The sequence below is a fragment of the Dermacentor silvarum genome, chromosome 9 (assembly GCF_013339745.2).
Source record: "Dermacentor silvarum isolate Dsil-2018 chromosome 9, BIME_Dsil_1.4, whole genome shotgun sequence".
NCBI classification, from domain to species: Eukaryota; Metazoa; Arthropoda; class Arachnida; order Ixodida; family Ixodidae; genus Dermacentor; species Dermacentor silvarum.
In genome coordinates this window covers 13,752,421-13,767,577 of record NC_051162.1, presented here as the reverse complement: position 1 = coordinate 13,767,577, position 15,157 = coordinate 13,752,421, and the positions used below count along the sequence as shown (strand labels likewise).

General features: G+C 51.2%; 1 protein-coding gene across 1 annotated transcript in view; it reads left to right on the top strand.

Moving 5' to 3' along the window:
* Window positions 1-14,694, top strand: part of LOC125940061 (uncharacterized) — a 106,906-nt gene extending 92,212 nt beyond the window's left edge. Inside the window, exon 6 of the mRNA XM_049655728.1 lies at window positions 14,405-14,694. Within this exon, the coding sequence (XP_049511685.1) occupies window positions 14,405-14,589 (185 nt within the window). The 3' untranslated portion in view covers window positions 14,590-14,694. The remainder of the gene's footprint in view (window positions 1-14,404) is intronic.
* Window positions 14,695-15,157: the final 463 nt, after the last annotated feature.

Here is a 15,157-nt window from a genome sequence, read left to right as displayed (position 1 = left end):
GTGACGATCGTATTCAATCGCCCCATTCTCCGGCACAGCAATGCTCACGCGGCGGCGACGGGGTAGCCATATATATATGCCCCGCGGTTCCTGACGTCACGGTTTAGCTGTCCCTCTGCACAAGTGTGGCGACCAATCCGCACGGCGTGGTGATGTCATGGCTAGGCAGGCGAAGCGACGCGGCACGTGGGCACGGCGTGGTGATGTCATGGCTAGGCAGGTAAAGCGACGCGGCGCGCGCGATGACGTCATGGCTCAGCTCCGCAGCTGGTGCGAGGCGTTGCTAGGCGACGCATGTGACGCAATCGCTCGGCGAGGCTTTTCGGCGTATACCTAACGGCCCTAAGCACCGGCTTAAACAGCTTCGATATTAAAATGCGGGAGGCTGTACATCCCAAAATTACATCCCTTTCAGACAGCGTAAAAGCGTGATCAATTGTTTCTGGGTAGTTTGCAAATAAGGCAGCGTGACCCCCATGGTACCAGTAAGCCCATTTCTTCTCTAAAGAGAGAGAGAGAGATAAATGAGATGGGAAAAGTAGGGAGGTTAACCGGAAGGTAGGTATCCAGTTTGCTACCCTGCACTGGGGAAGGGGTAAGGGGAGACAGAAAGATAAAGAAAAATGCACACACATAGAAAGAGAGGGTGATCAGAAAAAAAAAACATACAAACACACGCAAACACACAAAGGAACTCAGGAGTGTCACAGTCGTTCAAGCAGGTCGCTTGTCCGGAAGAACCTCAGCAGTGCGCTCATCGCCTTCTGGTGTGAAGACCGTGTCAGCCGGCACTCTAAGATCGTCTGCTCAGAAAGCGGCCGGTCGTCGAGGCGCGCCAGCGTCGTCACGAGCGTCTGTCTCTGGGAGCTGTAGCGGGGACAATGACACAAGATATGTTCGATTGTTTCCTCGCTGTCGCAACTATTACAGGTAGCAATGTCAGCCATTCCGATGCGGCAAGCAAACGCATTCGTAAAAGATACTCCAAGCCACAGTCGGCAGAGAGCAGTTGTCTGGATTCGGGAAAGTCCAGATGGAATATGTAGTCGGATGTATGGATCCAAGCGGTGCAGTCGAGTATACCGGAAACCTGGCGTGTTCCACATGGATCGAGTGGCATCACGCGCGAGTATACGAAGCGTTGCTGCTGCATCGGTTCTTGAAAGTGGAATGGGTTCCTTCACAGCATTTTTGTGAGCCCTCCTAGCAGCTTCATCGGCCTGTTCGTTGCCCATGATGCCGCAGTGGCCTGGGAGCCACTGAAAAGTAATGTCATGTCCTTTTTCTACTAGTTGGTGATATATCAGCCTTATTTTAAGCACAAGTTGGTCTTGTGGTCCACGACGCAGAGCGGATAGCAGACACTGCAGGGCTGCCTTCGAATCAGTAAATATACTCCATTTTCGTGGTAAATCTTCATGAAGCATATGAAGGGCGCTGCGAAGTGCAGCAAGCTCCGCAGCAGTCGACGTTGTCCGGTGAGAAGTTTTAAACTCATAGGTCACGGCTTTTTCGGGGAAGATCACAGCTCCTGTAGATCCGTCAAGAGCTGTCGAACCATCAGTGTAAATGTGAAGGTGGTCCTTGTATGTCTCGTGCAGCATGAGTAGAGATAGCTGCTTGAGAGCTGGTGACGAGAGTCCTGCTTTCGTTTGAATCCCTGGTACCGAGAGTCGAACTTGTGGGCGAGCCAAACACCAAGGAGGTAGTAGCAGCCTCTCGTCAGGCGTATAATCTTGAGGGAGGCAGTCACGGTACGTCAATATCACCTGGCAAAAGGAGGCATTGGGTCGGTCTTTCGCCAGCGTGGCGAGGTGATGGAAAGGGGCGCGGGCAATGTACCTGATGTGTGCTCTCAGCACTTCCAATGTCTTATGAGTTCGCGCTGTCGATGTGCATCGTGGCAATCCAAGACAAACCCTTAGTGCCTGCGCCCGAGCACTTTCTTCTCTAAAAGAATTTCAGTGGTATATTGCCTGCGTGCAACGTAAAGAAGAATGTCTTTGTTATTGCTACCACGTGCATTTTCTTAACATGTGTTAGCATAATTTCGGCTGAGCCTTCACGGCAAGCTGCCCAGTACAGAGGTGCATGTAGCACAATGTCACACTTAAGCTTTATTTCTGTAGCAAAGCGTTGGAACTCTGAAGTGGGTCGTCCGCTCCAGCGCCTTCTAGTGGGTCGTTTTCTTCGGCTCTCGAGCGCCGCTCGTGCTGAGAGTCCGTGCTGCGCTTTTATTGCGATAGCAATTATATGGACACTCCAAAGCAGATTTCTGCCGTCGGCGTCGCCGTCGCCGTGAGGTTCCGTATGACGTCAATGGAGATGAAATCGTCGCCGCGCGCCGCCGAACGCTGTATGTGCTATTGAAAGGGCGCGAGGGACGCGCGCTTTCACGGGGAATGAACGCACGGCGAAGAACAAACGAGCTTTCTGTGCCGTGCTCCCTTAAGGGCTGCAGAAGTAGGCGTCTCTTTCCTACTTTACAATCACCATATATGTAGAGCAAACGCACCTTCTTCTGACGCACGAAAGGCCGTGGGGGGGGGGGGGGAGGGGGAGGGAAGGGAGGGGACGTTTAGCTGCGGCACCAAGTGCCTATTTATATCAGAGGCTCCGGCAACAGTCACCAACGCCGCACGCATTTTGTGCGAACGCGGGCAAAACGCCCACGGCGTCGACAACAGTTCTGCGTGTTGCCGGTGCTGCTGCATGTCCAAGTTTATATAGTTGATAAAGCTATCATTACTCCGTATGGCTCTCTACAAATTTCCTATCGCAATTGATGATTCGCCTTTCAGGTGAAACTGCGACAACTTTTTTGGAATGTCGCTCTTGCGCTGCTTTAAGTGCCGTCTAATAAACACCCTTATAATTTGGTGGAGACTGCTGTACCCTCAAAACCGGTCCGAAACCCCTTCGATGCCCCTGGAGCTTCGATCGCGTGCAGTACCATCTGCAATGCCGCAAGACGCCTCCCAGCAAACGCCTCCTACCGCTAGCCCCACCTGTCCCGGTGTCCCTCGTCAACGCGATCCACCTATCTTCACTGGCGCCGATGGCACCGACGTGGAGGAGTGGCTCGCTGTCTACGAGCGCGTGAGTGTACCCAACAAATGGGACGAGGCAGCCAAATTGAGCAACTTGGTTTTTTACCTGGCGGGCGTAGCAAGTCTGTGGTACAACAACCACGAATCCGATTTCCCGACCTGGTCCGCTTTCAAGACTGCAATTATCGACGTGTTTGGCCGCCCTGCTGTTCGTAAGCTGCAAGCAGAACAGCGTTTGCGCGAACGCGCTCAGCAGGCCGGGGAATCTTTCACCAGTTACATAGAGGACATTCTGGACTTGTGCAAGAAAACAAACGCGACCATGTCCGAGTTGGATAAGATCAAACATGTCATGAAGGGCATCCACGACGACGCCTTCACCATGCTCCTCGCCAAAAATCCTCGCACGGTGGCAGAGCTAATAACTCTGTGCCAGAGTTATGAGGAGTTACGCCGCTAGCGGTCGTTGACCCGTCGGCCGCCAGCACGGGACGCAGATCTCGCTGGCTTGTCAACCGTTTCTGACCACACCACCTTAATGGCAGAAATGAAGACATTTATGCGCAAAGAAATCGCACGCCAGTTCTCTCTGCTGCCCTTTGCTCACCCGCAGCATGTGGAACAGCCATCAACCCCACTCCCGCCTCCCCTCCGCCGAGTGATTGAGCAGGAAATCGCCGAAGTCATGCCCCAATATCACCAGCGCCCTCCGGCACCAGCGCCACTTAGCTACGCTCAAGTTGTCGCCAGGCCAGCCCAACCAATCACTGTGGCTGCTCCATTTAGTTACCCTGAAGCCGTCGCTGCACCTCAGGCATTCGAAGCGGTTGTGCCGCCTACGTACGCCGATGTCACTAGGCTCCGTCTGCAGCCCACCATGCAGCCATATCAGCAGCCGCTACGTCCATCGCGTCCTGAACCATGGGTGGGACCCTCTCCGACAAACCGTTGGCGCACTTCCGACAACCGTCCCATATGCTTTGCGTATGGTTACGCCGGTCATGTTGCACGTTTTTGCAATCGCGTGCAGTCGCCTCGAGTCGCATCACCCCTCATGAGCCAGTCCATCCGCCCTAACTACGAACCACCGCCGCCTGTGTCACCGACGTTCCACCCAGCTCATTCTACCCGCCGTTCGCCGTCTCCACGACGTCGCTCATTGTCGCCGATGCGGCCACGTCAGGCAGCACGAGATCGGGAAAACTAGTCGTCCCAGCCCACGAGGCAAGGGCTGCGACGCTATCGAACTGTGAAAGCCCTAAAACATAATAGACGTGTTTGTAGACTGTGTTCGCGCATCTGGCCTTATAGACACAGGAGCCGCCGTTTCCGTTATGGACGCCAAACTTAGCCGTTTCCTACGAAAAGTGACGACGCAACTTTCGGTGCTATCCCTTCGTACGGCTAGCGCCCAAAGTATTCACCCAACAGCAGTATGCACAGCTCGCGTCGTTATTCGGGACGACATGTATGCCGTCGAATTCATCATCATTCCTGCATGCTCGCACGACATCATCCTGGGATGGGATTTTCTCTCCCGCCACAACGCCGTCGTTCATTGCACACCCGCCGAAATAGAACTCTCGCCGTTCTCAGAGATGACGCCGGCAGACAGGCCATCGGTTTCGCACAAGATACTCGTCACAGATGATACCCAAGTGCCTCCGAACGCGTCAGCGGCTGTGTCAGTGTACTGCGACGGTCTCCGCGACACAATTGCACTCCTTTTGCCATCTGACCGCATTCACAGTAAGAAAGGATTGTTGGTGCCGTTTGCGACAGTGCAAATCACTCACGGTGACAGCGCTATTTGTGTTAGCAATCCATCCCCATATACTGTCACATTCCTGCGAGGGGAATGTCTCAGCAGAGTGGAACCCCTCGAAGACGCACAAGTTGTCGACGCACCCGATGACACGCACTGGCTCAGATCCTGTACGCTCAGTGCTGTTTCTAAGTCGGATTCATCGCCCGAAGATGTATTTGGCTCCTCCATCGATGAAAACCTTACGCTGGTCCAGCGTTCACAGCTTCTGTGCCTGTTGGAAGAATTTCGCCCATCTTTCGATGTCGCGCAGACTTCCCTGGGCCGCACGTCCACTGTCACGCATGGCATCGACACTGGCTCCCAACCGCCACTGCGGCAACGTCCATATCACGTCTCTCCTGCAGAGCGTCGTGTAATTAAAGAGCAAGTCGACGACATGCTTCGACGGGATGTTATTCGACCATCAAACAGTCCCTGGGCGTCTCCGGTCGTTCTTGTTGCGAAGAAGGACGGTTTCGTACGGTTCTGTGTGGACTACCGACGGGTCAACAAGATAACCCGCAAGGACGTCTATCCGCTGCCACGAATAGACGATGCGATTGACAGCCTCCAAGGAGCTGAATTTATTTCATCGCTCGATTTGCGCTCAGGGTACTGGCAAGTCCCTCTCGCTGAGGACGCTCGACCGAAGACAGCCTTCGTCACGCCCGACGGCTTGTACGAATTCAACGTCATGCCGTTCGGACTGTGCAATGCGCCCGCGACCTTCGAGCGCATGATGGATACCGTCTTGCGCAACCTGAAATGGCACACGTGCTTGTGCTACCTCGACGACGTCGTCGTTTTCGCTCCGGACTTCTCCACGCATCTTCAACGCCTCCGGCAAGTTTTGACGCGTTTGAGCAACGCCGGCCTACAGTTCAACCTAAAGAAGTGCCGATTTGCAGCACGGCAGCTGACAATACTGGGCTACGTCGTGTCCAAGGATGGCATTCTCCCAGATCCAGCCAAGCTTCAGGCCGTAGCCGAGTTCCCCAGACCTACGTCCGTCAAAGAACTGCGCAGTTTCGTCGGTCCATGTTCCTACTTTCGACGTTTCATTCGAAACTTCGCCACTATTATATCGCACTGACGAAGCTCCTTGGCAGTAAGGGGCCCCTCGACTCGTGGTCGTCAGTGTGCGAGGACGCGTTCGCAAAGCTCCGTCGTTTGTTGACGTCTCCGCCCATACTACGCCACTACGACCCTACGGCCCCTACAGAGGTACACACGGACGCCAGCGGTGTTGGCTTTGGCGCTGTCCTTGCGCAGCGCAAGCCAGGGTTCCCTGAATATGTCGTGGCGTATGCAAGTCGTACGCTTACTAAAGCCGAGGTCAACTACACCGTCTCCGAAAAAGAATGCCCGGCGATCATCTGGGCCCTTACGAAGTTTCGCCCTTATTTGTATGGCCGCCCGTTCGATGTCGTTACTGACCACCATGCACTCTGCTGGCTGTATTCATTGAAGGATCCCTCAGGCCGTCTCGCCCGTTGGGCACTTCGTCTGCAGGACTACGACATCCGCGTGCTCTACCGCAACGGACGCCAACATGCCGACGCCGACACCCTCTCGCGCTCCCCCTTACCCGATGACAACGCCCGCTGCTTCGGAACTCAACTGGCCGTTTCTTCCATCGACCTTCACACCATCGCTACAGAACAGCGCAAGGACCAATGGATTGTCTCGCTGATAGACTTGCTCACTGATCCGTCGGCAACACCACCCACTCGCGCATTGCGTCGTCAAGCCCACCATTTCGCCATTCGCGACGAGCTACTTCACCGACGCAATTACAGCGTCGACGGCCGCCAGTGGTTACTGGTAGTACCCCGCAGTCTCCGTTCTCAAATAGGTGAATCGTTCCACTGTGATCCGCAGTGTGCACACTCTGGGGTATACAAAATTTACCACCGAATTCGACAGCGGTACTTTTGGCGGGGAATGTACCGGTACGTGCAGAAATTTGTTCGCTCCTGCCTCGAATGTCAGCGCCGGAAATCTTCGCCGAACCTCTCGCCAGCAGGTCTACAACCTTTACTTTGTCCTAACCGGCCGTTTGGGCGCGTTAGCATCGATTTATACGGACCTCTTCCTCTGACGTCGGCTGGTAACCGCTGGGCCATCGTCGCTGTTGACCATCTCACGCGATACGCCGAAACTGCCGCCCTTCCAGCGGCTACAGCACGAGATGTTGCCTCCTTCCTGCTCCACCGATTCATACTACGTCACGGTCCACCCCAGGAGCTACCCAGCGATCGAGGCCGTGTCTTCTTGTCGGAAGTTGTCGAAGTCATTCTCAAAGAGTGTCACGTCGTTCACCGCAAAACTACTGCTTACCACCCACAGACAAACGGTCTCACAGAGCGATTTAACCGCACGCTCGGCGACATGCTCTCAATGTACATCGCCGCCGACCACACAAATTGGGATGCCATTCTGCCCTTCGTCACCTACGCCTACAATACCGCCCCTCAGAGTACTACTGGCTTCTCACCGTTCTTTTTATTGTACGGCCGCCACCCGTCGCACACGATCGACACGATCCTTCCATACAGGCCAGACACGTCTGAGTATACGCCTATATCTGCCGCAGCCAGACATGCTGAAGACTGTCGCGACCTTGCCCGGACCTTTAATGCAAATGAACAAGAGCGGCAGAAGAGCATCCGCGGTGACAGCACCACTTCTGCGCCCGCGTTTTCCCCATGAGGCGCTCGTCTGGCTCTCAGTCCCTACCACCGCAACTGGACTCTCTTCGAAACTACTGCCCAAATACGAAGGCCCCTACCCTGTCGTCGAACGCACGTCTCCAGTAAATTACCTTATCGAACCCGTTGAACCATCTTCGGACATGCGCCGTCGAGGGCGCGACATCGTCAATGTGGAGCGCCTCAAGATATACCATGACCCCCTCATGGTGACAACCTGTTAAGTCGCCGGGCGGCTCCCTTTTCACACCCGGGGTAATTGTAGCAAAGCGTTGGAACTCTGAAGTGGGTCGTTCGCTCCAGCGCCTTCTAGTAAGTAGTTTTCTTCGGCTCTCGAGCGCCGCTCGTGCTGAGAGTCCGTGCTGCAGTTTTTGGGCGGTCGCTCTTGCGCTGCTTTAAGTGCCGTCTAATAAACACCCTTATATTTCTAACGCGTTTATTCTAAAGCAACGAACAGCTTCATTTTCGATAATTCATGAACGCATGCTCTCAATATAGGTATATACAACCAACACTGGGCCAAATTACTCAACCCTACATGATACAGTGAATCATATGTTTTCCTGTCTGTTCTACCGCTCCATGTGTGCCGGCTGGCGGTTCTGAACTTCTGTTGTCTACAGAATTGCGCAATGCCACATCGAATGAGACTTGAATATCAACAATGCAAAAAAATAGGGCTTGAATGCATATATTTGTTAAAGCGTATATTTGTATGCCTTCTTTCAAGCCGTTTTGTGTGTCTCTTCAGTCGGCTTCTTACGGAGTGTGTGAGATAATGCAATAGTAATTCGGCCGATACCGGAGATGTGATGGTACCATATGTGGGCCGATCGCAGGTATAGTGTAATCCGTGGTCGCTTCGATTTCCTGAGTCACGTAGTAGTGGTTCGGCGTCTTGTTGATTTGCAGGTGTCACAGCTGTCCCCGATTTGTCGTCGGCGCGAAGTCGATCGACGGGGTAGACAAGCCGGTTGGTCGTTCTGTACGTAAGCGAGCACAGTTAAAAGAGTCAGGGTCGGGAGTAAACAAAAAAACAAGATATTTATCGGCTGATAAATATACACAAATTAATAAAAGAAAATATAAAAAAAACACAAGACAGACTAACACACCTAAACTTAATATAACACAATGAAGACAGAGAAATATGATGAGCAAGTAACAATACATATACAAATGAAATAGTGCGAGGATCAAAATACACAAGAATAGACTTATCAGTATTTCACTAAAACAAAGTTCAAAAGCAATCAAAGTTCAAATGAAAACGAATGGTGTCATACTCATGGCCGGGCAGCAGCAGCAAGTCCATAAACCGTGGAAGTCGGTGCAGAAAGCTTTCCCGAAGAATGCTGGTGGTCCGATCTTGTCGAGGTGGATGCGAATTGCTGGGCTGGGTTTCCCGGGAGTCTAGATTTGACGTCTTCTCTCAAGCAGGTTGAGCTAACTTGAGCCGAACTACCGTGAGATTCGTTGCAGACGCTGGTTTGACGTCTCGTACGTCAACAAGTTCCTCGGAGTTCCGACGTTGCCAGGCGGCCCAGGCGATACTGGACGGCACTAGCCCCCCAACGGCTTCTCAGCAGCGCATAGGTTCAGCTTCTAGACTACTCAGCAGGGCCCAAAACCTGCGCTTAAATAGCCTCTCCTTTCCTCAGTTCCTTATGTAGGGAAACTACCGCTATGTAGAGTTCTCCGAATTCAGGGCTCTTTGCTCCCAACAATCTTGGCCGCGTCCCTTTCACCATGGACCAAGAACCGCAAATTCTCCTCTCTCCCAATGTCAAGGGCCAAGGTGGAACCCGGCATACCACGCAGACGTACACGCACACTTCTGGGTCCGTAATCGGCGTGTCGCGTCTGGAATCGAGATGGCAGCCCGAGCGGCCACGACGCTTTTGACGCCCGTAATTCGGCGTGTCGATGACGAATAAATTATAAGCTGCACAGTCAGGAGCCCACGTTTTTGACGCTCGTAATTCGGCGTGTAGTTAATCAGCGTCCAAACCATTCGAAAATATGCCGCTCCGTGACAGCAGGGCAGGCCCGCTCAAACGCCGACACGCTATCCGAGACTCAGACTAACAGTAATATAGAGCCATCTATGGGGAAATGGTGCGTAATGTCATGTAACGGCAGGTAATGGTGCGTCAAGAGACAGACAGACAGACAGACAGACAGACAGGACAGACAGACAGACAGACAGACAGACAGAAGACAGACAGACAGACAGACAGACAGACAGACAGACAGACAGACAGACAGACAGACAGACAGACAGACAGACAGACAGACAGACGACAGACAGACAGACAGACAGACAGGACAGACAGACAGACAGACAGACAGAAGACAGACAGACAGACAGACAGACAAGACAGACAAGCAGACAGACAGACAGACAGACAGACAGACAGACAGACAGACAGACAGACAGACAGACAGACAGACAGACAGACGACAGACAGACAGACAGACAGACAGACAGACAGACAGCAGACAGACAGACAGACAGACAGACAGCAGACCGACAGACAGGACAGACAGACAGAAGACAGACAGACAGACAGAACAGACAGACAGACAGACAGACAGACAGAACAGACAGAAGACAGACAGACGACAGACAGGACGGACGGACGGACGGACGGACGGACGGACGGACGGACGGACGGACGGACGGACGGACGGACGACGGACAGACGGACAGACGGACAGACGGACAGACGGACAGACAGACAGACAGACAGACAGACAGACAGACAGACAGACAGACAGACAGACGGACGGACGGACGGACGGACGGACGGACGGACGGACGGACGGACGGACGGACGGACGGACGGACGGACGTCCGGACGATTACGGACCCAGAAGTGTGCGTGTACGTCTGCGTGGTATGCCGGGTTCCACCTTGGCCCTTGACATTGGGAGAGAGGAGAATTTGCGGTTCTTCGTCCATGGTGAAAGGGACGCGGCCAGACGGACGGACGGACGGACGGACAAGGAACTGAGGAGCCAGTTCCTTGTCCATTGGAGCCTCAGAGGGGACCCCTGGCTAGCTGTTGCCTAATCCCATGTTGGAGCCGGGGGGCCATTGAAGTGGAATGTTTTCTCTCGCGCGGTCGTTCTCAAATTGTAGCATAGTCCGTAGAGTGCAGGCCTCGCATGCGCAAAGTCCTTGCTTTATTCCCAGGTGCCGGCCTCGGTAAAGTAGAGCTTTCTTTTGAGCGAATTCAGGGGCGGATCCAGGTTTTTTCTGAGGGGGGGGGGGTCAGCTTTTGTCAATGATGATGATGATGATGATGATAGTAGCCTTTCCTATTTACCGAAATTCGCCGTTTCTGCTCACGATAAACCCGCGTTAAACTAGCCCGCCGTGGTGGCTCAGTCAGCTCAGGCGTTGCGCTGCCGAGCACGAGATCGCGGGATCGAATCCCGGCCGCGGCGGCCGCATTTCGATGGAGGCGAAATGCAAAAACGCCCGTGTGCTTACATTGTAGTGCACGTTAAAGAACCCCAGGTGGTCAAAATTCATCCGGAGCCCTCCACTACGGCGTGCCTCCTAATCAGAACTGGTTTTGGCACGTGAAATCCCAGAAAGAGGAAGAAGACCTGTAGCGAAGCCAGGTATGGGTTTCTCCGAGCTTATAGGAAAAGGACGCTACCCAATACAGCCGCTACCCAACTCCCGTATTCTCAAACAGCCCTCGACTCGAAGCTCTAGCTTACTCCACTCCATGATGATGATGATTTATCGGCAACCCCTTTGAAACGGGGCGGTGACAAATAGTCACCTAGCCTGCTTGATTTAATCAGGTATACTATACATGTGCTTTATCTAGCATTTTTGTATACCTCTCATTATTCTTTTTCTTTTTCAAAAATCTATCTTGTACCGCTACGTATTAATTTAAGGCATTAGGTCGTATCCATCTTTTCCCTGTTTTTTTTTCCACCAGTACTCTAATCGTCTCTTGCTTATCTCTACGGCTGATCTGTTGATGTTTCCTTCCACTTTAAACCCAAGCGCTTCTGGGACTTGCATGTTACCCACGGTTCTCGCTGGGTAGATCCCGTCGCATTCCATTAGGATGTGCTGAGTGGTCTCTGGATCTTTACTGCAGCATACACATGCCTCATCTAGTTCCGAATATTTGCTCCAGTATGTTTTGGTCCTTAGGCAACCGGATCGAGCCTCAAATAGCAAGGCACTGCCCTTTGTGTTATCGTACAGATTTTCCCTTCCAATTTCTTTCATCTCATTCTTGTAAATCTCCATTGTCCTTTTTGTTTCCATCCTTTGCATCCAATTCACGGTCTCCATTTCTCTCACTTTCTTTCTGATGACCCCTGGTTGTCTATTTACAGTTTCGATTATTATGTAGTTGGTTGCCAACTTCCTTGACCTCTTCCTCCATTCTGTGTCCACGCTTTTCATGTAGAGATACTTGTCCACTTTAGCCGCCAATTTATTTCATCCATGTTCCTGATCCTTTCTTCAAAACTAATTTTGTTCTGTGGTTCTCTGACTTCAAAAGAGGCCCAACCCATGTCACCCTGCACTGCTTCATTTGTGGTATTACCGTGGGCTCCCAAAGCCAACCGGCCTACTGATCTTTGGTTAACTTCTAAACCCGACAAGATATCCGATTTTAAGCATAGAGAATGGCATTTGCGAATGTTAGCGCTGGCACCATTACTCCTTTCCAGATTCCACACACCACTTCATACTTATTGTGGCCCCACAGTGCTCTGTGTTTAATTATTGCTGCATTCCGCTTCCCCTTTATTTTCAGATTATCTTGGTGGTTGCTTGAGTAATTCTTTTCTTCGTTTATGTGTACGCCGAGGTAATTACATTGCTTCACTATGGGTATTACTTGCTGTTGAATTGACACCACGAAGTTACTCGTCTCTTCATTTAAGATCCTAATTCCTGATTTCTCTGTGCTAAACGTAAGGCCTAGATTTGTCGCTGCATTGCCACAGATATTCGCAAGTATCTGTAAATCATTTTTATTGTCCGCTAGTTGAGCACAGCGCCGCGCCTCTCCAGTGATAAAGACGGGACAATTCACAAGAATTCCCGTGAATGATCATGAAGCTCAGTGACCACTTCTGTGGAGGGATAGCGGTGCTATCTTTTCTCTTGAGTCGAGGTGTTGTGTTGACTAGAGGAACGTTCTTGAGTACGGGCGTAACGCTCCGCTCCAACGCGCCAACCACTACGCTGGTTGTTTACGATATGCGAATCGCCACGTATGAAGACTCACGACGCCACCTACACGAAGAACGATGTGGCGTAGTAGCCGAGAGCGCGAGCCAGCGTCTTTATGTTTTGTTTCCCACGCGACGTCATCCTTTTACACAAGGCGCGCATCTGCTGCCGTTTCTCTAACCACGCGACGCCATCCTAGGCCCGCGCACTGGCGTTGGCCGCTGCCGTCACGCTCCCCCACTTCGCAGCCGCTGCTCGAGGCTTCGCCCCGCTCCGCGAGAACGGCCACTCAGATAAACGGATCCGATGGCTTTGAGCCTCCTTGGCTTAATGTACGACAATAAAACTGCGAAGTTAGAATGAAAAACTTGTAGCGTACGAACGGTACTGTGCTCGTACTGGATATTGTCAACGTGTAACTGTGATCACAATGAGTCCTACAGTTAAAAAAAAAGTTGCCTATGCGTAGTTCTTAGTTTAGCTGTTAGTTGTTATTATTTCAATATGAACACTTCAGTGAGAGATCTCTTTCATTAAGCAGGTTGGTCGCGGAACCGATGAGAGCAAATGAGGCAACCGATGACACCCCAATGCGGAACTAAGTTGATCAGGCGCGAAGGCGCTCGCGCGGACATCGTCGTGCTTGGCAAAACAGACGTCCCCTCGTTCATTCGACGCCACCGACGGGACGAGTAAGGCACGGCCGGCGCCAGGAGGTCCAAGGTGTTCATGAGAAAAAATAACTACGGCAACTTCGCGACACCACACCCCTGCGGAATACAACTAAGCTTGTGAGCGAGCTAGCTTTACTTCTACATGGCTGATACCACTGGTACTCGCGAAAAATAATTTTCAAGAATGCTGGTGGCCATATTTTTTTGCGACAGGGCCATCCCCCTGTCAGCGAGGGGGGGGGGGGGGTCAGGACATCCGGACATCCCCCCTGGATCGCCTGTGAGCGATGTTGATAATTTCGTGGCTTACGTATATGAGACTGATTTTCACTGGACTTTGCCATATATTTCTGTGTTACAATGAGCGTTGGATCTGGATAACTTTTTGGGGTTAAATTTTTTTACTTCGACGAAATGCCACAGCATTACATAGAATTACTGGGTAGGTACACATGAACGACCTAATTGCTGAATGTGCCTGCGAACGAATGTGACGTGTCCCAGCACCCGGACCTGTTTGATCTTTTCAGGCATATATGTCTCCTAACTGACGATCCTGTAAAGGCATTATGAAGAACGTCCGACACACCGACCAACAAACGGATGCGTAGCAGTGGTTGGCTAGGTGCAAAGAAAGCTTCGCTTTAATAATCATGCCATAGCCACAGAACGGTTTAAGTGCACTCACTTCTGCAGGAGTGATGCATCTAAAAAATAAAAAATAAATAAAAACTGTCACCGCGGTTCGTATCAGTATGTAGCAGATCACCTTGTCTTATACCCGCTGTCACTTAATATAGATGTGACCCTAGCAACGTCAAGAATAATATATGCTTTTCTTTAATAATAAGAATAATAAGAATAATAATCTATGATCTATAATAATAATAATCTATAATAATGAGAATTTTAAGAATAATATATGCTTTTCTTTTTAGGCACTTCGGTATGCGAGATGTATATTCGAGAAGGCTCAGGGAACGTGACTCCGACTAACAGCTGCTTGGAGTACTACAACTGCTTTTGTAATGAAACTTACTCTCAGTACACAGACGACTGCAAGAATTCGGATATCTGGCCCGAAAGAGAGGATAACAGTGAGGAGAAACAGCACTTTCCTTAGAACACTCTTGGGTACATACACTAAATTTCAAGCACCTTGCGACGATACTATAATTTTGGTTGTTTTCTTAGAGCCTGGCGATCATCAATGAGACTGCCACTCGCTTTGCTAGACCTTGTCTTACGTCGTAAGTTTATAAGCTTATGTCTTTTTCATAAGATTTACTACACTAATCCCGTGCCTAAAGATGAGTTGTTCCTTCGCCATCCCACATTTCACCTTGCATCGTCCAAATGAAGTTGGACGTGCCACCATGCACTCCAACCCTCACTTATTCATACCACGGACTGCCGACGAATGGAACCACCTTCCCGCCTCCATTGCTGCCACCTGTGACAACACTAATTCACAAGAAGGTTCCCAACCCCTTCATGTGTACTCACTACTCCTCTCTGTAATATCTTCGTGCCTTGAGAGTATGAAAATGAATGAATAAATAAATAAATAAATGCACAATTAAATAAATAAATACATAAATAAATAAATGCAAATAAAAAGCATTCATTTTCTATCCTTGAAAGTACAATCTCCATGCTTTAACTCGATAACAGTGAACACGTTACTCAGA